Source organism: Alexandromys fortis, unplaced genomic scaffold, assembly GCF_014885135.2.
Source record: "Alexandromys fortis isolate MF-2015 unplaced genomic scaffold, M_Fortis_MF-2015_v1.1 scaffold_268, whole genome shotgun sequence".
Lineage (NCBI taxonomy): Eukaryota > Metazoa > Chordata > Mammalia > Rodentia > Cricetidae > Alexandromys > Alexandromys fortis.
Genome location: NW_026068141.1, coordinates 1,402,295 through 1,418,338, shown reverse-complemented (window position 1 = coordinate 1,418,338; position 16,044 = coordinate 1,402,295). Strand labels below are relative to the sequence as shown.

At 39.9% G+C, this 16,044-nt stretch overlaps 1 protein-coding gene and 1 pseudogene across 3 annotated transcripts in view; one reads left to right on the top strand and one right to left on the bottom strand.

Annotated features, from left to right (window-relative positions):
- Positions 1 to 16,044, bottom strand: part of Mrrf (mitochondrial ribosome recycling factor) — a 68,354-nt gene that overhangs the window by 40,670 nt on the left and 11,640 nt on the right. Inside the window, exons 2-4 of one of the 3 annotated variants that reach the window (XM_050126801.1) lie at positions 9,587 to 9,683; positions 8,985 to 9,140; positions 3,623 to 3,741 (exon numbers count right to left, since the gene is read on the bottom strand). In XM_050126801.1, the coding sequence (XP_049982758.1) occupies positions 3,623 to 3,741; positions 8,985 to 9,051 (186 nt within the window). In that variant the 5' untranslated portion in view covers positions 9,052 to 9,140; positions 9,587 to 9,683. The remainder of the gene's footprint in view (positions 1 to 3,622; positions 3,742 to 8,984; positions 9,141 to 9,586; positions 9,684 to 16,044) is intronic. The other 2 variants (XM_050126802.1, XM_050126800.1) reach the window with 2 other exon arrangements.
- On the top strand, positions 11,365 to 14,047 carry LOC126491249 (transcription factor BTF3-like; annotated as a pseudogene).

Sequence of the window (16,044 nt, the reverse complement as noted above, 5' to 3'; positions counted from 1 at the left end):
CTGAGATTTCTCATAAAGAAACTTACTGAAAGTTTATCTAGGTATGTATATTTTGGTTTGCCACCGTAGGACTTAGGCCTTAGGAAACTATAGTCATTTCCCTAACAGTATGTTTAAACTATTCATAGGTCAAACAAAAAAGGCATATATGCATATACCATTTCCATTCCTTATCTTTAGCTTTTAATTCCTGTCACTGGAGGGGAACACTCCCTGGTATCACAAGGCAGACTGGTTGCTTTGTTCTCCATACTAACCAACTGGCAGTGGATACTGGCATACTGTATATTGAGAAGATCACTGACCCAATCTGGGGACTGGCAGAGAAGAGTTCCACTATCAATTAGCAATGCCTGTCCTTGCCAACTCACAATAATGGACAAAAAATAGCAAAAATAGCAAAATGTCTGTATACAGGTAAACAAGGTCTTGAGAATTCAGAGTCAACTCTGTTAGTGCCATATCAATTACTGGCCTTCCATTTCTTTATACCTCAGTGAATCCCTAGAATAGAAGGTACTGAAAACAGACCTCTCGTATCTCTAACCACCAATAGTTTCCAGCCCTCCACATAAAACCTACTCACTTGGAGGATGCAAAGACATCAGCGAGTTGATGCAGGATGGTGAAAAGAGTCAAGCAGAACTATGTGCCTAACGGTGTGAAGCTAGGGAGGCATTTCCCTTCTCTGAGCCTGTTGCCTCATCTACAAATAATGGAGCCTACTGATGGTGTTACCGTTGTCACTGTTATTTGCTTTTGCTCAGATGACGCTGCTTTCATTCACTTCTCTTCTTTCCCATCATTAACTGTAGCTTCAGGCATGTTTAGGGAAGAGGACAGCTGTGTGCATAATTTATCAAGCAGAATATACGCTAAACAAATGAAACACAGGTTTACATGTAAATCTGCACTGTGTCACAACAGCATGACACAGAAATGTCCAGGCTTGGAAAGAAAGTCAACTGCACATGAAACAGAAAGAAATTCTATAGACACAAGGAGGATTAGCTGAGCATTTTGAAGCCATGAACCTCAGTACTCTGTGGGCAGATTCTAAAGCCGGGGGAAGGAAGTGTTTAGTTAGAGCTGTTGGTTTATGCACCCACCAGATGAGATAAAGAAACTCACACTTCCTCACTGTACCTATGCCTGCGCCCTCTACTGAGATGCTGGGTAAGCTTTTTCCAGAACTCAGGGGATGGCACACTAGAGAAATGGCAAAGATACTTTAGTTGAAAGACGAAAATATACTCCAACTTCCTAAGAAAAAATTAAGAAAATACCTCCTCCTGCCTCATAAGAGATGCTCTGGTGGCCAATCAGGTGCTACTTCTGTGAATAACATTTGCCATTTAATCATTTAATAACAGAAGTGGTTGGCTCTGAAAAGCAATCTGCCTGATGAGGTCTTCAAGCTGTGTAATTAGGAGGCTAGTCCCTAAATTGGCCTACAGTGCCTATGGGATTAGATGAACAGGGCAGAGACGCCTCAGGGGTTCAGAGGGGGACAACAGGGAACAAGTTGACAGTTCCTTTTCATCTGTTTCTATGCTCCTCAGTAACGCCAGGAATGAGTGCTTCCTTTCCATATACCTAATAACACATATCCACCAATGTAAAGACAACGTATGGAGCAACTCCATGTGCCCAGCACTGTTTGATGTGAACACAATGAAAAAGTTATATATGACTCTTCTACTGCAAGCTTACAATCTAGTGAAAAAGTGACATCTACACTGAAATTCAAAACATGAGTGGCAAACAGCCAGCAGAAAATGTTCCAAGTCACAAGAACAGTACCTACAAACACCCTGAGGGTGTAATAGTCATGATGTATTTTAAGGCCAGTCTGAGTACAACGGAGTACCAGGAAGACAAAGCAACAGAACTGCAGACTGGATGCAGGCTGAGGCCAGATCACCAAAGCCTTTTTGTCCACAGTAAACATTTTGAATTTTCACTTCTTAAAGATCATTTGAATTGTGAGAATGATACAATCCAACATATACCTTGAAACGTTAAAGTTCACTGTGGCTGCAGGATGGAGAACGGAGAAGGGCAGTGGTTCAACAAATCTAAAAGTGCACCTGCTGCATCAGTCGCAGGACCCTTCTGACTGGAAACGCTTTGTTCTGCTCCTACTGTTAAACTGGTCTGTCAAATCCAATGCACAGCCTGACATGAACACAACTCCTGACACAGAGACCAGAGGATGGTCAGGCGATGGTGGCAGGGGAGGAAGTAACTTGCCAAAGGGAAAGGCAGAGAAAGGACTGGATTTCATGTTTTCTAGGTTTCTCAACTACAGTTAAAACCATAGAGCTCCAAGGTTAAACGCAACTCATCTTCCAGTCTCTAATGCCAGGCATTGCTTATATTATTCTGTCTAGTCTGAAAGAAGGTGAAGTCCTGGAGGGTCTTCTCCAAATTCTAATACAGAAGTAACAAAATGGCAGCTCTCGGGCCATATCTGGCCCATTAAAATGTTTTATTCGGCTCAACGTTTTTTGTTTGTTTTGTGTAGCCTAAGTTATCCTTGAACTCCTGATTATCCCGCCTCCACCTCCCAAGACCTAAGATAACAAACACGTGCCAGCCCTCCTGGATGTCCATATTTTAAAAAGAGAAAAGTAAACCAGTCCAAAACATTTAGAGAACAAAAAGACTTTGTACAAAATTTGGGGTTACTGATGTCTCCTGGAAATAAAAACTGGAGCATCGGTTAATACTAATTCCCAGGCCTACATTCCTGCCTGGACAGAGGTGCCCCACAGATAGGCCACATGGTTCCCAGGCATGCCGATTTGACTGAGAATCCTCCTCTATGGCTCACATATTTGAATGTGTGGTCTCTAGTTGTTGGAACTGTTTGGTCTTCTAGAAGGTGAGTCACTGGGGGTCAGTTTTGAGGTTTCAGAAGTTCTTACCTATGCTTTAGCTCCACGCCTACCTGCTGCCATGTCCCCCTCCATCATGGTCATAGACTAACGCTCTAGAACTGTGAGCCTCAAGTTAAATGCTTTTTTTATTATAAACTGCCCTGCTAATAGTGTTTTGTCATGGCAATAGAAAAGTAACTAAGATAACAGGTTACCAAAGCCTTACTTACACTGCCCCAAAGAGCCAATCACAACCTCTCCATTATTGCTTTTCGAATTACTTACTTGGTCGCTATAACATTTGCATTTAACAGGTAAAAACTTAAGAGATGGGGCTGGAGAAATAGTGGTTGAGAGCACTGGTTGCTCTTCCATGGGACTCAGGTTCAATTCCCAGTACCTACATGGCAGCTCACAACTATATACAGTGATACAAATATATCATTGTTTTCCTGGATCTGAATTCTTTTCCACACCTGAATTCTATAAAATCCTGGACAATTTTTTCAGAAGTTCCAGGAGATCTGACACCATCATACAGACATACAGGCAGGCAGAACACCAATGTACATGAAATAAAGATAATCACTTTTTAAAACTTTATAGATAAGAGACTTATCTTGTCCTACATTTTCTTTAATAAATTCCTTCCCAAACTAAGGGAACATTTCCTTCTGACCTGATCAAACCTCCACTATTCAAAAGACTGAAGACAGATACCTTTCAATAAGGCATCTTACCTCTGGGAAACTGGCCATATTCACCAGAATCAACTGTGGTGACTTCATGGAGATCTGGCCAATGTGATTTAAAGCAAGCTTCCCATCAGCAGTTACCACAGTAATATGATCAAGGGATCCTACGGAAAAAGCAAGAAGGTTTTAGAATTCTAAAATACTTTAGAAGCCCATATCTCTTTATCTAATTCATCTAAGTTAGATATCTTTATCTAAAATTCAGCAAACACACAGGAATCCCTTCCCAATGTGACAAGGCTGTTCACAGGAGCATTTTCAGGCAGTGGATAGAGTATGCAATGAACCACGTTGGAATTCCTTACTAGAAGGTAAGTAACCATTCTGGTTTGCCTGGACTTGAAGCCTTTCCTGTGACACGGGACAGATCATCACTGAACTAAGCCAGGACAGGAACTCAAGCAGGGCAGGAACTTGGAAGCAAGAGCTGATGCAGAGGTCATGGAGGGGTGCTGATTACTGGCTTAGAGAACCCAGGACCACCAGCACAGGAAAACTACTGCCCACAATGGCTGAGCCCTCCCCCATCAATTACTAATTAAGAAAATGCCCACAGGCTTGCCTACATCCTCATCTTAGAGAGGCATTTTCTCACATGAGGTTCCCGCCTCTCGGATGATTTTAGTTGTGTGGAGTTGATATAGTAAACTATCTAGCACAAAGCTGAAACTGAAAAGTACTGATCCTCCTGTCAGTAACTCTGCCACTTACCAGCTACAAGACCACTAAGGAATAAATCACTTACCCTCTCTCTCGGTTTCCAACTCAGCATAAAAATAGCTGCTGCTTACAGAATTAGTGACGACTCCAGCAGTCACTGGAGAAATGGCCAACTACATGACATACCAAAGAACAAGCACTGGAAAGTTAACTCCTCCTGCCCCTCGGTATTATTAATAATAATGCTATTATTATTACCACCACTTTATAGATGAGAAAATGAAACTTGAGGAAGATAAATGGACCAAGATCAGAGTTATCAAGTGAAAAACAATCAAGAGCCAAGAGTCAAGCTCAAGTGTGCTCCAGTCTGATTTCAGGAAGTCCTTCCCTTCTCTACACAGTTCTGAGCACAGAATCATCAGGGCTTTTGCCCGTATTCTTGCACCCCCAGATATCCTGATTCTGTTGTAATGTTTTAATTCACCACACAATTCTAGCACATAGCCAGTTTAGAACAAGTTCCTCTTGCCACCCTTGCCTTTGGTCCTGAGACCCCCTTCAGAAACAAGTACCATGCACACACGCGCGCGCGCGCGCGCGCGCGCACACACACACACACACACACACTATATATATATATATAAAAGCTTATCTTTTTCCACACCTGATTTCTGTAAAGTCCTGGGCAAATTTTTTCAAGTCAAAAAGGATAAATAAACCCACAGCTCTAGATAGGAAAGTCTTCAAAGTCCCTGTTTCCTATGCAAATGAAACCCTTACCACTCACAGTAAGAACCACTCGTGGATGGCTCTTTCTGAGACACAAAGAGAGTAGGGTTGTGGAGGTGGGTGGGGTATCCTTCAAATAAACTATAATAAACTATAATAAAGCTATTCTCGAACACAGTGTAGAATTAATGCAGTAAATACCACACTATGACCCAATGACCTGATTAGGAGTAAGCAACCAGATTCGGTGTCATCATGACAGACAGGGGTTGACACCACTGGCTTTAACCTGAAAAAGTATCGGAGTATAAAAATAAAAAGTCACCATGATTCTAAAATCCAAATACCTAAATTCAAATACCAGCTCACTGCTTCCAGATTCTAAGCACCTTTTGGGCCTCCATTTCCTGATCTTTAAATAAGACAAAAACTGTACTTCAAGGGCTTTAATGAGGATTAGACTTAAAACTATATTGAAAAACATTATAACTAAGACCCAATAATGCTGCTATTATTTTTTGAGAAGTTTTGTATTTTAATCAAACTAATATCCTTGCATGTAATTTTCCTTCTATTAGGAATATACTTCTCCTTTTTTTTGAAATTGTAAAAGCTATTTAATTCACCATAACTTAAAAACAAGAATAAACTTAACTAAGTATAGATGTCTACTTTAAGTATTAAAAGACATCCTAGTGGTGGTGGTACACGCCTTTAATCCCAGCACTTGGAAGGCAGAGGTAGGGCAGCTCTGTTAGTTAGAGGCCAGTCTGTTCTACAGAGGGAGTTCTAGGACAGTCAGAATTACACAAAGAAACCCTATCTTGAAAAACAAAAACAAACAAAAAAATTAAAAAGCAATGGTTAAAGGAATTGAAAGACTCACAAGATTGGAAATATCTACCACGTTCATTGACTAGTTAACATTTTTAACTGACCACATCACCAAAAGTGATCTACAGAATCAGCCATTGATTGACATAAATTAGTTGACTAAATCACTTTATAATTTTTTTAATGTTTTCTCATCTTTTAAAATTAACTATAATCACTGTGCAGTGGTGGCATATGCCTGTAATCACAGCAGTCAGAGAGGCAGAAGAGCAGGCGGATCTCTGAGTTTGAGGCCAGCCTGATCTACAGAGCGAGTTCCAGAACAGCCAAGGCTACAAAGCAAAACCCTGTCTCGGAAAACAAAACATGAACAAACAATAACAACAACAAAGTAACTATAATCACTTAGCAATTTTAGTTCCAGGTTTCCATATATCAATAAATCAAGCTGAAGAGAACTGTTATCTTAATAACACTGAATCGCTCAATTCATTGAATTTTAGATTCATTAATCATTTCCTCAGCAGCCTTTGAACAAATCATATCTGAAGCTGGGTCTGCTGACTCACTCTCGTGACCCTAGTATTCGGTAAGCTGAGTGAGCATGGCTGCTATAAAATTCTAGAATGTGATTTTTTTCCGCAATACTTTTATTTTTTTTCAGACCCCAATTTCTGATATTTTTTTTAAAAAACAGGTTTTACTATGTAGCTTTGGCTGGCCTGGAGCTCACTATGTAGTCTACTATGTGGGAGAGTAAACATCCCAGTCTACTTTATTGCGGTAATTCTTGCTCCTTCTCTAAAGTCTCACTGTGGTGGTATCTAATCTCAAGAACCTGTCTGAGGGGGCTGAAGAGATGGCTCAGAGGTTAAGAGCATTGCCTGTTCTTCCAAAGGTCCTGAGTTCAATTCCCGGCAACCATATGGTGGCTCACAATCATCTGTAATGGGGTCTCATGCCCTCTTCTGGCCTTCGAGCATACACACAGACAGAATATTGTATACATAATAAATAAATACTTTTTTAAAAAAAAGAACCTGTCTGAGTCCTCAGTTGTATTGCAGACCCTTCTTCTAAGCCCCCACGTATTCTAAGCGTAGGCTTAAGTGACTGAATATGTCCTATAAGCAAAGCTCCAGTGCTAATTAATGCTTTTTAATATTACTTGCTTTCATCATCTTATAAGATGATTATTGCTGCCACCATTTTACAGATGAGGAAACTGAGGTAAACAGAATGACTTGCCAATATCACAACAGCTCTTAATTACAGAACTTAAATCCAAGTCTAGGCAAGACCACCTCCAAAGCCAGGCCTCCACTGTTTTGCTGTTAGGTCATTTTTATACGCATCGGTTTACTTGTCTGCCCTTTGATCTGAAGTTCTAAATTCCTGGACATTAGGAACCAGATCTTCCCTCTCCATGTCCATATCTATTACAGTAATGCTCAGTACTACTGTGGCAAACACACAGATGAATGAAGGACAAAGGGGAAGCAGCAAGAAAGAAGAGATCAAACCTGCATCTCAGACAAGTGTTGACAGACATCTGCTGTCTCTAAGACAGACACAGGATGGAAGGCAGTGAAGAAGAAAGTGCTGCTGGTCCAGGTAACAGCTAGAAATGATATAGAAGAGCCAGTCTAGCAGAGAGCATGGGCTATGTGTAGCTTGTTTTACCCAGCTTCTTCACAGCCTCAAAATCTACACAGAACATTACACAATCTTAGCCCAAGGAAAAGAAGGGAGGTCTGCTGAAGATAGATCTTAGTTCCGCCTCCCTGACTGGCTGTTAAGAGCCTTTGCCACAAAGGCCCCACATGGGCAGTGTGCAGTTGTAATGGTGCCTATCCCTCAATCTTTATCAACATAATGCATCAAACCCTTCCCCTCAATCTGTCCCCAGTGGGAATCTCCCTCTAGCTCACTCCTGTCCCTCATTTTCTCAGAGGTTAACAGTTAACAAATTACACTCCCACCCTCTTTCCGAGCCCATCATCTTCATAAGTTCAACAAGAGTGGAACTGGCCGGCTCATTTTAAGTATCACATTTCTCCCTGGGCTTCTCTCAAGCTGCTCTCTGGTTTCGGCTGCAGAATGTTAACAGGCAGAAAGCACAGGGGAGACGGAGCACTTTATCAGTTTCATACCTAAAATAATAAGCAAGCTTAAAATAAACAGTTGGGAAAGATTGAATGGCACGCTTTACTGTCAGCAAAGGCAGAAACACTCCAGCACAAAGGTTAACAAATGCCAGGAACTGCCTTCTAGTCTCACACCAGATCGCATCTTTGAACTCAACGTGGTTCTGATCATTTTTATAATGAATTGAGTACTTTTCAGAAACAAGTTCATAAAATATCTTCTATTTTCCTTACAAACCTCCCCAATCAAAACATGAGTGGGAGAAGCTGAAGTTCCCAAAGACACCTTCAGAGGGGGTCTCAGACTTAACTATAGGATGATGACAACTCGCAAAAGGCCAATTTAACAGCAATTGGATTTTTCCTGCCCACTTGCACCATTAGCTGACAGCCCACTTCTCTATCACATCTGCAAACAGTTCTCCTAGACAGTTCTGACGTTTCCCACTTAGAAAGGCCACTTTTAGGAAGCTATTAACCTAAACGGAATCTTCCTGGTAAGCTCATGGGCAGAGAAAGGCCTCAGGTGGGCAAGTCTGCAGAATTTGGTTTTCAGTGCTGGGTAAGAACTGCCAAATAGGGCAAACTAGAAAAAGCAGACTAAGGACAGAACTATGAGGCTAGATACCCACATATGCTTATAGTATCCACAAAAAAACTACTTTGTGAGAGTGTAATTCCACAAGCACTGATCATGACAGGTTTTGCTTACTGTTATGCTGGTTCTCCGCTGGCCAAGCACAATGCTACTCCACGGGAGACAGTCACTTAATGGACACAAGCAGAACGATTCCAGAACCATGATACAGTTAACTCACTTATGTTCTACAGGAACTGGACAAGGAAACTCCTCAGTTACAGAAAAGTAACTGCTCCTAAACACCAGTTAGTGGTGCCAAAGCTGGGGCGGCACGGTGACACTCCATGCTCTTTCCCACTGTAACACTCCCTGAAACACGGGTTTAACCACTAACCTGGTGCAGTCCTTATGTTGAGAGTCTTATTGAAATTATCCTGGAGTGCTTCTGTCACAGATTTCATTTCTTCATCCACCTCCTCCAAGTTGATTATATCCTCCACCAAGGCTGTGTTAATATTCACCCTGGCCTGGGGCTGTCCTTTCCCTTTAGCTAAAAAGCGAACACACAGTGAGCAGAAGAATAGACGCATACACAGAAACAACAAGCATTGGCTTTTTCTTAAGTGCCTTTGTGTACAGGGCACTATCAAGTGCCAGAAGTTTATAAGAGCATCTCTGCCCTCTACAAACGCTCACATCTACTGAGTGTCAGCTAGCTCCAGGTCTCTGCTAAAAGCCTTAGCTACTACGAAGGCCACTCGGGGCTACACATGCTGCAGTGCGTGTGGGCTGTATGACCTTGGGCAAGTTATTCTGTTTTTGAGTATTGGATTCTCCACTTTTAAGAGGACTAATCTGTATTATAAGGCTGTTACAGGAATAAAATGAAGCCACTTACATAGCCAAAAGAGTACTCTACATATCCATGGAATCCAGAAATAAATTAATAGCTTATTTTTCAGAAGAATGGAACATCAGAAAGGTAAAGTGACTTGCCTAATGTCACAGGTCAGGAAATGGTCAAGTCAAGATTTGGTCCCAGAGCTGTCTAATTTTAAGCCCATGAACTTTTCATAAGACAATCTCCACAAATCTAATGGAGAGAAAGGAAACATATTAATTCAGTTTCAAATGCATACTAAGACAAGGTTATGCTCAGCACTGTAGGCTGATCTAGACAAAATGGACTGCAGAGACATTAACTCCTACCCATCAGAGCACACTGGCTTGCACAATGCTGGAGATAGATGGATTCTGACTTCACACATAAACCATCGGGGGTTTTCACTCTTGTGTTTCTACACGGGTGTGGGAAGGAGAGGAAAGCTGGAAATGGACAGAATCTGAGTAACAAAGACTGTGATGCTCACTCACTAAACATTTAACAAAGCATTATTGAAATCCACTCAGCAATTTTCAATGTCTGTGGCCAGCTTAACTCTGTGTTGTCTGTGCTTGACATCCTAATTTGCAATGCAATTTCAAACATGCTCTTCTGTTTGTATTCAAGATAGATCTGAGGTAGGAAAATGAGAACTTGAGGTACAGGCCATTGAAATATTTTGTCCAAAGTAACCAGCAAACAAGAAGCAAGATAACTTTTCCAGAGGTTTGTTCAAGTCACCATCCTCCTTGAAGCCCCACCACTTTTGAGTAAACAAGCTAAGGGCTTAGAATTTTTGGAACTAATAAAAGATGTCAATTCAGAAAAATGCATTACGAGCAAGGACAATAGAAGCAAATCTGTATCTGGACAGATTGTAAATAAAGAAAATCTAAGACATACAGATAATTTTAAAACCTGGAGAGAAAAGACAGATTTATCTACAAGGAATCAAAATTACATATTGAACAAAGAGGAAAGACACAAAGATATATACTACAGCTAAAGAGCCACATATAAGAACAGTAAAACAGACAAAACCAACTCACGCCACCAGACGTCTGGATAGTAATTACCTGCAAAGGGCACCAGGAGAGGGTGGCACTCACTAGATGTGGGTGAAAAGGGACTTCTCATGTGCTGAGAATAGTCAACCCCAAGACCTAATTGTTCTACCACTGTGCTATAATCCCCAGTTTCTAGTTTCTGAGACAATGTCTTGCTATGTATGTATGTATGTATGTATGTATGCATGCATGTATGTATGTCTGCTTCAGCCTCCTGAGCGCTAAGATTACAGGCATGGGTCCCCCCAACAACAATTCTTGATTGAGGAGTAAGGGGAGTCTTGGTTACACTGGTGATTTCAGTTTGGAAAGGTTAGCAAGTTGTAGTTTATTTCTGTAAAAAGGTTAAAAAAAAAAAACCCAAAGGGTAACTAACTATCCAAGTAAAGACAGATTATACACATAAAGCTTGCAAATCGCAGAGATGAAAAGGGAATAAAGAACCCTGAACTTAATAGAAAGGAAGAAAAAGTTAGAAAGCCACAAAAAAGGACAAAACAAAATTAAAATGTAAATACTCAACAAATAAGATAAACAGAGATGAATCAAAATGACTAGCTAAAAGTTCAAGGTTCTCAGTAAGACTTTAACTTAATCATATAGAATATTCAAGAAACTTTATAAATATGTGAAAAGACGGGTTTAATTGATAGGGAAATTTTATAAACCTGAAAAACATTAATGAAAACAAAGTGAGTTTTATAATAGTAAGTAAAACAATGCATTAAGAAAATGCATTATTAGAAATGAGGGCTACTTCAAAATAATATCGGAAGATTTATAACAATTCTGGGCATATATATATATATATATATCCTTAAGGCAATCTCAAAATTAAAAAGGGGAAACTGTTCAATCTACAATTATACCGCGAGATTTTAACACACCTTTCTCAGTAACTGGTAAGCAAAGCAAATAAAAAGTTAAATAAATAGAAAATGTGATTCTAAGTACAGGTTGCCTTTAATCTCACCAGGATTAAAGCTATGGTATCTGTAAATTCAAGGCCAGCTTGACCTACACAGTGAGTTCCAGGCCAGCTAGAGCTACACGTTACAACAGACCTTGTCTCAAGAAGGAATAAGTAGAAAACACAATAAATATTATTGTCAACAAAATAAAAAGCAAATTAAAAGACTTTTAGCCTGGCGTTTGTAGTAGCTTTTCATTTGTGTTTTAGTAAATAAAGCCCGCCTGAAGATCAGAGAATAAAACAGTCCCACTGGTCAGCCTTACAGACACACCTTTAATCCCAGTAGCCACACTAGTTGCCATAGAAACCTGGCAGTGTACACCTTTAATCCCAAAACTAGAGAGGATTGTAAGATGGGAGGAGACAGTCACAGTGTCATTCTGAGATTCCTGGAGGCAGGATCGCCATTTCAGACTGAGGTAGAGTTAAGAACCAGTGGCCGGCTGCTTTGCTTTTCATATCTTCAGGTTGAACCTCAATATGTGACTCTGAGCTTTTATTAATTGTGCATCAGGTGGTGGTGGTACACGCCTTTAATCCCAGCACTCAGGAGACAGAGGCAGGCAGATCTCTGTGAGTTCTAAATCAGCCTGGTCTACAGAGCGAGTTCCAGGACAGCCAGGACTACACAGATAAACCCTGTCTCGAAAAACAAACCAAACAAAAAACAAAAAAGAGATTCTTTTTAAAAAGCTTGTAATACTGATAAACTTTGGCAAAATGATGATGATACAAAAGATGCTAAGAAAAAAGAGAACATAAAAGAGTTATCAAAACAGTAAAAGTTTTAATCTTTTGTTTTGTTTTTTGAGACAAGGTTTCTCTGTGTAGCCCTGGGTATACTAGAACCTGCTCTGTAGACCAGACTGGCCTGGTCCCCCTGCCTCTGACTCCCGAGTGCTAAAAATTTTTAATCTTAAGAGGCCATTAGGATAATTTAGACCAACAGCTTTGAAAACAGAAAAAAAAATATAAAATATAAGCAGTCTCGTAACTATTAAAGAGACTAAATCTATGATTTCAAGTTTATTTATGTATTCCAGATCCAGATGAACTCACAGGCAGGTTCTACCAAGGAGGTAAGGAACTTTAACTGTCCTATTACATCCAATTACAAGAGATAATGTACTCATCTCACACAAGCAGGCTAATGTAAGCAACAAGACCTAACAAGGGCAGGGAAAGAGTTAAGCCCTTCATTATGTGGGGTTACATTCAGCCTAAATTTACATATGCAAGCACAGACTAAAGAGTCTAATATATATCCTATATACAAACTTGATAAATCCAATAATGAATGCACAGATTATGTATCCCACAATATATATTTAAATTATCAAAACCAAGCAGGGCTCTTATCAAAACTGCAGAGAGTGATTTAACATCAGAAAAGCTATGGCTGTTGATTTCCTCCATTAACAGACTAAAGGCAGGGGAGTACTGGAGATCTGGCAGAGTGTAGGACATGCTCAGCACACACCAGGCCCTGAGTTCAATTCCCAGTACTGCAAAAATTAAAGGAGAAGGTAGAATCAACTCAATAAACACAGTTTATCATCTGATTAGAAGTTAGTGCCTTTTGGCCATCTTACGTTCCCAAGTGTGTGCGCCCTATCTCAGCTGGTTGGCTCGAGACCCCCTGAGCACGAACCCTAGTCCCCCACTCCGACAAGATGAAAGAGACAATCATGAACCAGGAAAACAGCAAACCTCAGACACAAGTGTGCACTGGTGGGAAAGGAACTGCTTGCAGAAAAAAGAAGACGATCACGAACCAGGAAAAACTGTAAACTGCAGGCACAAGTGCGCAGAAAGAAGGGGTTCACAGAACGGCCACAGCAGATGATAAAACTGCAGTTCTCCATAAAGAAGTTAGGGGTGAACAATATCTCTGGTACTGAAGAGGTGAACATGTTTACAAACCAAGGAACAGTGATCCATTTTAACAACCACAAAGTTCAGGCGTCTCTGGTAGCAAACACCTTCACCGTTACAGGCCACACTGAGACCAAACAAATGACAGAAATGCTTCCCAGCATTCTAAACCAGCTTGGGGCAGACAGTCTGACTAGTTTAAGGAGGCTGAAGCTTTGCCCAGACAATCTGTGGTAGAAGAACACCACTTGCTACTGGAGAGGATGATGATGAAGTCCCAGATCTGATTCTAGGAATGGGGGAAACTGAGTGGAGGCACCTTGTGAAGAAGTGCGCTACTGTTTTATATCATGGCTGCTTTTTAAAGGTCTTTTACTTATGGATCTGATCAAATCAAGAGTGCTAATATTTTTAGGCCCAAGTCCCTTGGACACTGCAGCTCTTTTCAGTTTTTGCTTAAACACAATTCATTCTTTGCAGTAAATTAAGCTGAAGAAGCCTAGGACTAAGGTTCGGGAAAAGGTTAATAAAATTCTTTGCCTAGTAACAACAACAACAAAAAAGAAGTTGCTAATGCCTTTTTAAAAAACTCAAGGCTTAGATATATTTATTTAAAAGGGACGATGAAAAATAGAAAGGAAACATTCTTTACATCAACATATAAGAAGTGTTCTCTACGGGCTGGAGAGATGGCTCAGAGGTTAAGAGAGAGCACTGACTGCTCTTCTAGAAGTCCTGAGTTCAATTCCCAGCAACCACATGGTGGCTCACAACTATCTATAATGAGATCTGGTGCCCTCTTCTGGCCTGCAAGCATACAGCAGGCAGAACACTGTATATATAAATAAATCTTTAAAAAAAATAATTCCCTCTAAAGTCAAGAATAAAAAGGAATGCCCATTATCACCAATCATACTTACTCAGATTAGACTAGAGTGCAGGGAAGGAGAGTACTGGGGTAATGGGATGAATGTGCAGACATATGCCACAAAGAAAAGTTTCTTCCCTGAAGTAGACTGGTGCAGCCAAGAGCAGACAATATCTCATTGTCATAAAAAAAAAAAAAGTACCTATGTTATTAAACCATCTTTTTTTAGAAATATTTATTTATTTATTACGTATACATTATTCTGTCTGTGTGTATGACTGCAGGCCAGAAGAGGGCACCAGACCTCATTACAGATGGTTGTGAGCCACCATGTGGTTGCTGGGAATTGAACTCAGGACCTCTGGAAGAGCAGGCAATGCTCTTAACCTCTGAGCCATCTCTCCAGATCCTTATTAAAACATCTTAAATGCCATATTCTGTAGACCTCTAAAGTCTTTGAAGATGACCTGCTTATCTAAAATATACCTTTGTTTGACCTTGAAAACATTTCTAAAGTGACTACGAGTTCAGTTATAAATAAGTGATTAAGTACTAATCACATTACCTTATCCTAAACAATTGGTAACAACAAGGACTAGAAATTTGCATTATATTGTTAAATAAGTTGTACAGGTACAATACCTTGAACGGGAGTAGAAATATAGGTACAGTATGTTCTAACAAAATTAACCTCAAATTTATATCAATATACAAAATTTGTTATACAATATACAAAAGGCCAATCCAATATAAAACATCTAAAACTAGTAGTGGCTTTTAAAAAGTAGACTCAATAATCTATCTTTTATCTTATCATATCTATATGTGCTCTTTTTTTTCTTTTAAGAGTAGATTCAATAATCTACCCTTTAATTCTCTCATATCTATATACCCCTTTTTTCTTTTCAAAACAAGAACTCTGAATCTAGTCTCTGTTGCCCAATGTGCCTCCTGGTTGTAACCAATAACAACTTGTACCCAATCCCTCTAAACAATGAAAAATAGCTATAACCCACTGAATTACCAAAAAACCACCCACCCCACCTCTTGGGAATATGGCTGTTTTATTCTCAAATTTACTTCTTGTTGTTGGGGCACATGGCATCATTAGGGGATCCTGAAAGGAAAAATTTGGGTTAATTGTCAAGTTCTGGGTGAGGCAGCTACATCATTTGTTGTCTCTAGTCTCTGCATGCTGGGAAAGTTCAGGGCTTGTCTCAAGTCCTGGCTAGAGTAGTCTGTGAGGCTGGTTCATCTCAACTAGCCACCTTGAAATGGTTCTGAACAGTTCCTAATTTTGGGGATATTCTCTTTTGGGAAGTTACATCTGATCAAATGAAAAGCATCTGTTAGTTTTATAGGTTAGTTTAGATTAAATGATCATGCAGTTTGATGAACTATCATCTCTTCTAAGGTGTCTCTTGTTCAACTCAAATCTTTATCACTTTTGATGGTATCCATGGCTTTTCTTCTCCTGTGGAAACAAAAGCAAAACCCCTTCACCAACGTGACACATGTCCTGATTTCCAATGTGAGGTCAGTATATCTTTAAAGTATAGCAGTTGATTTAACTCTGTAGATTTTGTCTATTATCCAATGTCTCTCTGCAGCTGTTATTCCTTTCTCATTAGCATTTTGAAACTTCAAAGTTAGTAAAGCAATCTATTTCTGACGGTATTTACCATCCCTTTCTGTTTATTTAACATATCCTTTAGATATGTTATCTTTCTATAACTGCCTGGCCTGTAGGACTGTGTTGTGTGCCTGCAATATGCTTTATATTATAAG